This window comes from Musca autumnalis, unplaced genomic scaffold (assembly GCF_047663935.1).
Source record: "Musca autumnalis isolate F117 unplaced genomic scaffold, ASM4766393v1 scaffold_4, whole genome shotgun sequence".
Taxonomy (NCBI): Eukaryota; Metazoa; Arthropoda; class Insecta; order Diptera; family Muscidae; genus Musca; species Musca autumnalis.
In genome coordinates this window covers 44,806,599-44,813,901 of record NW_027411977.1, presented here as the reverse complement: position 1 = coordinate 44,813,901, position 7,303 = coordinate 44,806,599, and the positions used below count along the sequence as shown (strand labels likewise).

The following is a 7,303-nucleotide window of genomic DNA, read 5'->3' as shown; positions in this document are numbered from 1 at the left end:
GTTGGACATATGACCTGGAGTACAGCTAGCTATTAATTGATGGCATTCACCTACCTGACTTCATGCATGGGTCTTTAGAGTCAGGCACAAGCGACATAGGTCTGCATGATCTAGGCTTACCGTTATCCTTCACGATAATTGTTTTGTATCCTCTATTATCTAGACCTTTGACCTCGTTTTCATCAACATAGGGTTCTTGAATAATGCCTATGTCTAGGTCCTCCTCCACTAGAAGGGCCCGCAGGTTATTTGGAGCGACCCTAGAGTGCTTCAGATTTATCTGCACAATCTTAAGCATCATTTTATTGAGGGGATGATGTGGATGGCCCGTCTAGCTGCATGTTGTGCATCAGCTTTCCGGCGTCGTCGATGTCATCTTCATCGTCTTCTCCATTCGGGGCATGAGGGCGTAGGATCTTTACTTTGGCTTCACTTACGCCAAAAGAATAATTTATTGCCGACTCTCTCTAGTGCCTCCACTCCAGCCTCTGTTATCGAGAGAACCAAACTCATACTCGTACTGTTGTTGTTGTTGTTGTGTGGTTCAGTGGCGATTAAGGACCAATCGTCCATTGGAACATCTTTGTTTATCTTCGCCAGACCTTGTAGCAGTTTCGGGCCGTCGCAATCTATTTTGGGCAACCAAGCTCTGGCACGAGGTCTCATTGGGATTTCTTGGGCTGGGATCAGCCGCAGGCTGATGTCTTCCCAGCCATCGCTGATCTTAGCCATGCATCTTTCCAAGAATTCCTTTGAGAACTCGTCCATGCATTTGATTACCCTGTAACCGCGATGAAACTCGCTGGCGACGAAATGGGGCACGAGAGAATCTACGTTTGTGAGAACATGTTCCAAAAATTGTTCTGATAACTTGGTTTCTACCATGCCCCATTCCGCAGTGGTGATAGGGGACAGCCTTCCACCCTTGTCATTTGCCACGGCAACCATCAGGTTGTCCTTAACGTCTTCGCTGAAGGGCCTTTTATTGTTGAAGAGGCAGTAGAATTGTGTTTTAGCTTCTTCCTTTTAGCGGGCTTATTGTCCTCTGTCCGGGGACGTTCTCGCTTGGAGGAAGTAGGGCGATCATCGGGTTTAGAGGTTTTGTCTTTCTCATATTCCTCGACGATTTTGGTTTTTTGTGATCTTGTCCGCCTCATTTCGTTCGTGGACTGTACCATTTGCAGCATTCTTGCCAATCTTGCCGAGAATGAATTTTGCCTTCTGGTACAGAGCCTTCCGAACGTCAGCCGACTTTTCTTTTTCTTGTTTGTTTGGGTAGGTTGACTATCTTCAGAAACGGTCAGAGTTGCTGTTTTTTATTTTCTTGATGAAGTGTGCCAGAACTGACAACACTTAGTTGGCCAACTACCAGCTCCTGGCTGGATGCTAAAAGGTCGTCCTCGAAAGAGTTACCAGACTGCAACCGAGGCGTTTCTTTCTTGTTTTTATTTGTATTTATATCCATGCGTAGTTCCCACAAGTGAGCCGTAGGGGATGTTCCAGCGTACGCAGTGACGGCATGCGCAGACTGGGCTAATAGTAAGTACAACTCGACCCGTGCCATGGCGTCGAGGTGGAATTGCTAGCGACCAGACTTCTTTAGACACTTGTCGGCCATTTAGATCCTCGGCACAACTTCCACTACCTTGATCTTAAAAGTGTATATATGTCACTAGTCCTAAGGTGGATTGTAGAACAATCAGTCCACCTCCTGGATTTGCGACAATTCCCTCCTCCTTTTGCAACCGGGCTTGAACCCGTCTTTGGCGGAGTTATTGAACCGATATTTATGAAGTTTGGTATTTCATCTTCACTAGGGGTATAAAATATTGTCGGTATAGGTCCACGTTTTCACGATACCTCCCAACTTGCTGCTTAGGTATTAGGTCCACTATCTGATATAGCTCACATAGAACGATAGCTCCCATTATATGAATATTTTTAATGTTTACCGAACCGAAATGGCTAAAATTTAGTATGTCGTCTACAATAATATAATATATTTCTTCAGCGAATTTCCGGTAGAGGTCCACTTTTTCATATAGCATCCATAGAAGAATACCTCCCCGTTTTCGGCATTTTGAAGGTTTGGTCCACATTCTCCCACCGAAATGGCTGAAATTTGACCTTTGGTCATCGTTGAGGGAATAAAATATTGCACCAGAAATTTGACGGACTTATAGCGTCTTCATATAGCCGCCATAGAACGGTACCTCCCGGTTTTCAGTATTTTTAAGGTTGTGGCCACAATATCTCTCCAAAATGGTAGAAATTTGACCTTTAGTCTTCGTTGAGGGTATAAAACTTTCCACCCGAAATTTGTCGCTATAGGTTTACGTCTAAATATAGCCCCCATCGAACGTATCCTCACGATTTTCGTTATTTTGAAGGTTTAAGCGTCATTATTAAACCGAAATGTATGAAATTTGATGTTTAGTCTTCGGCGGCGGTATAAAATATTCCCACAAGTTCATATATCCCCCAAAGAAACAATTCTTAGCCATTTGATAAAAAATTCAAAGATTCAATCAAAAATTTATCGATTTTCCGGCGATAAAAAATTTTCATATTGACAAAATTCGATAAAATTATTTAGTAACTGCTAAACCTAAATAACGACGGCACGTACACAAATATTTCACCAACCTACCAAAACAACGCTCTCTGAGCGTCCGTATTACCCAAATACGTTGAGTCCCAAATCACATTTATAACACAAAATCCGCGACCGAATCTTAATAAAAAGTTTTCATTCGCAAAACAAATAATTTTCTTTTGCAATGAATTGTATTTAATGTTTTGTTTGGCTTTTGTTTTCAAAATACAAAACACACACACATACAAACAATAACGTTCTGTCAAAGTTAAACTTTTCCAACTTACAAAAAGTATACGCTCGACGTATTTCGGTAGTTCTCATAAGAATACATGTGTTCTACTTTTTTCACCACACACGTCCTGGGTTTACGTCCGTATATAGGTATGGGCCTAAAAATACAACTGATAAAATATTTCACATATTGAGAAAAATATTTAACAAAATATTCCACATTGTGCTTGATAAAAACAAAATATTTTCTTGATGAAAAAATTGTTGAATACATTTTTTTCAATCGATAAAAAATGTTCATATTTACAATTATTTTGTTGATTTTTGTTAAATACAAACCCAAAAGACAAATTGGTCAAGAATGGTTCGATACTGATTTTAAATTAGATTAAAACTATTAATAAGTTATTACGGAAAGCGTATATGTCATTTTAACAAATAAAATTAAATAATGCATCACTGAACTTCAATGCATTTGGTGCGGAATCTTTTTTCGCGATAGAGAAAAAATTACACCGTATTTCATAGTAGTTTTTCCTGCCATACGCTGATATGCGGTGGTATTTTTGATATTTGCAAAAATATATGTCCACGTCTTCATATATGTCTCATAGAAGGGTACCTCTCTATCTTCGGTATTTTGAAGGTTTCAGCGTAATAATCAAACCGAAATGGATGAAATTAAAATATTCCAGAACAGAGTTATCAGTATAGGTCGACATTTTCATGTAGGTCCCGATTTTTGGTATTTTGAAATCTGTATTTAGTCTTCGTTGGAGTTAAAAAACTTACTCGCAAAAAACAATCCATATATGTATATTAGGGCGGCCCAAAGAATCAGTATTTATGGTCCGATCGATACCTTTTTACCAGTTCAATGATGTGGCTAAAAAACGAATACTACAAAAAATTGAGAAAATCGGATCTGATTATGGTATAGCTATATTGGACCAAGATACCTTAAATCGGCCTATCGTATCTATACTAAAATCGGGTGCGATTTTCACAATTTTTTGTAGGATTCGTTCTATAGCCGCAACAATGAACCAGTAAAAAATTGCATCGATAAATCCATAAATGCGGATTTTAAAGAATATTCGTGAAAATGTTCCTTTGGACCGCCCTAATGTATATCCAGATGGTAGTCTAACCGGTATTGCCCAATTTTATGTGTTTCGAGGGTTATTTTTTGTATAATTTTCGAATTGAGTTTGTTGTTTTGTGTTGTCAGAAGATATATATCACCAATATTTTTGAAAATTTAACATAGCTGAAGCCAAGGTTTACCCTTTTAGAACACGCGACTTGTGATTGTATATTATACAAATTAAATGTTTTTGGCTAAAATGAGATGTTTTTGGACGTGGCAAAAAATATTGACATCAAAAGTTAATTTGCGTGGAAGCTGTGGCTATATTTATGTTAAAAAATTGTAAAAATGGGTTGAAGCCAACGTGTCTTTTTTTGTTTTCTCTTGATTTGTGAATAAACCAAACTTTTCCCGATTTTCCTGTCAAAGTAAAAGTAGAAGCAAACTAAATAAGGATCATGTCACTAATGTATTATTTTTCATAATTTGATCTGCTTCTACCATTAAATGATGCTGACATTTTGAAGCCAGATTTACAGTGTTTTTTGACATTTTCTTCTAATTTCATTCCGCAAACAGGTTTTTCAAAAAATCGTATATAGGATTGTAGAACTCGCAATTCTTAGTTATTTGATACATGTGTCGTGAATGTAGTCTACACAGTTTCATAGAAATCTACATCCAAATACGGAAATTTTGTGCGAACAATTTCCTAAAAATTATATTTTTCGGGCCTAATTTTTACAATTGTCATTCGAATTCCTCGTATTTGGTTGCACATCTTAGTTTTTTACGTTTCGGATCCAATAAATTATTCCCCGTGAAAATCCATCTACTAAAACGCGAGTTACGAGAAATTCCAAAGTAGAAAAATCACCTAAAATTGTTTTTGAAAATATCGCGTATTTTATCGCGTTTTCTGCTGATCGTTTCCACTGCAATGAAAATACTAGTGCAGCATCTTCGGTTTAGCGGAAACAGAGATTTGAAAACTTCACTGATAAGGAAGCTACATTCATTTTATCCCAAAAAGTAGTGTGTGATGCTACATCCACGGTTCTTGATTGATCGTCTTCAGATAGATATATATCGATGTAGATTTTCATGGTGGACATTGAAATCGGATGCGGACAAAAATTGTATGCACTTTGCGCAAATTAGCGATATTTTATAGGTTTTTTAATGCTAAGATGCAGCCGATGCTACATCTTAGCCTCCAAATTAAATTTCGAAAAATATATACAAATTAAATGATATGGTCTTGCTGTACTTGAAAATCACATGCGGACAAAATGATTTTGATAATTACGCAATTTACACGTATTTTAAAATGCATATAAATTAAAATGGGTTATTTGAGCTCTATTTCCATTTCAGAAGCCTTGAGGTATATCCTCAGCAACTCAATTATCTTCCTCAATAGCAAAGCTTTTATATGAATGTCTATAAAGCAAAATCCGTATATTTTAGTGGGAGATTTAAGCAAAATGAAGGAAGTATTCCTATAGATTTTTCCAAAATTTTATACTACATAATGAATGTGAAAAAATATTGTTTCAAACAAAAAATTATTTTTTAAACCAAAATATGTGTTTATTTTGGCTGTGACGGAGAAACTATAATACCAATCTGTATGATTTTAGTCTCATTTGATTCGTCGTGATGTTTTGCTTCCATACGAATTTTTTCGTAATTTTACAGCGGGTAAATGGAACTTTATTTTGAAAAAAGTTGACTTACATTCAATAATTTATCAATTTATTATACATTTCGCGAGTACTGAGTTACATTTAACAAATATTATGCAATCTACTAACTCAAGCCACTTCCAGATAACTTTTTAGTAGCAATTGCTCGCGGTAAAATATTTAGCGTTTTCATAATAATTTTTTCTTTAAAACGAAACTAAAACCGCCATAACTTTTGTCCGCATCAACAAAAAACTGGCTCGCGAGCGGATTCGTACTGAGAATTTGTTTCTTAACCTATGTACAAAAAATCTTTGATGTAGCGCGAAAAAAAATTTAGCACTTTTTTTAAAATGGAATATGAAATATTTGGCAACATTTGTGATATACATAAATGCTCAATTTGGAAAATTGCAAATATTGGTCCTTGTTTTGGAAAGGACAACAATGGCGCCCCCATCTTAGCATTTTAAATGGTTTTGTTACATTTGCTAAGATATTCTGCTCCTGCACGGATTAGACCTTAACCTTAACCTTAGTACTTTCTTAGACGAACGGGTGCTAATTGGTGGAAGATATATAAAGTTCCGCTCGAGCGAATTTAAGGGCTTATGGTCACTTATTGAGCACGAAAAATAACATTTTTCATGGATTTTTTCACACTTTTTTTAAGATTTTGTTTTCATCTGATAGATCGCACCTTGAGCTGCTTTCGGATTTTTGTTTTTAACATATTGCACAATTTTCTGACAAATGGCCGCGTACGAAACACTGTTTGCGGTGCCCACTGTAGCTCGAAAACGAATAAACCGAAAAGAATGTATTTTTGTGAGATCATTAAGAGCCTAATAATTTTATACTTAAGCGAATCGGAATTAAAAATATCCATTTTAGAAAAATGTGAACTGCCAAACTCAACATTTCGATTTTAACTAATAAATTGACATTTGTTCGCCATAAATCAGTCAAAAAAATTTTTTTAAAGACTCTCGCTTAAGTACAAGCTTTTTATATCGACGCCTCCAAACAATAGTATGCTAAGTCGACTTAGCATGTTTTCAAGTTCTTTACATTTTTACATTTTACGTCCTTTAACCTAAATTCTGTCAAATTTTGGTAATGATCGGTCAATCCGAACAGAAGTTATAAACAAATGTTTACTCAGAATAGTAGTGACGGTCAAAGAAAACTGTAAACTTTGAGAGCTTCTCCTGCAAAACTCACTTTTCAGACTTAGCATACTATTATTTGGAGGTGTCGATATGTGTATTAATCCCACAAAAACATATGAAGATCGGATCATACGTTTTCGAGCTACAATGGGTACCGCATTCAAAAATGCCATTTCGAGAAGACCGCGTTTAAAACTTCGATGTTATGTACAAATCACAATGAAATTTCTCTTTCTAACTCGCATATCTCAGCTAACTTTTGTCTGATCGACTCGACATTTCTTGGAACATATTCTATTCTACCTGTACTTTAAAATGAGCCAATACAAAAATTTTTGATTTTGTAAAATTTGTAAGTGGCCATAACCCCTTAACGTCGTTCTCAGTTGTCTATAATAGTTTCAGGTTTCTTATAATGGAATTTCCGTAAAATTTCTGTTTATTATTGTTACCAGATACCTTGTTTACAGTAAATTAACTTTATAATTATTTATACAGATATAATTTGTTACATTGCCATTAT

General features: G+C 36.0%; 1 protein-coding gene across 1 annotated transcript; it reads right to left on the bottom strand.

The window, feature by feature from the left end:
- Positions 1 to 429: 429 nt before the first annotated feature.
- On the bottom strand, positions 430 to 1,157 carry LOC141402919 (uncharacterized). Its single transcript, XM_073985046.1, has 2 exons — positions 1,036 to 1,157; positions 430 to 979 (listed from the first exon to the last, which is right to left on the bottom strand). Exons 1-2 carry the CDS (start codon positions 1,155 to 1,157, stop codon positions 430 to 432), a joined length of 672 nt encoding a protein of 223 aa, XP_073841147.1.
- Positions 1,158 to 7,303: the final 6,146 nt, after the last annotated feature.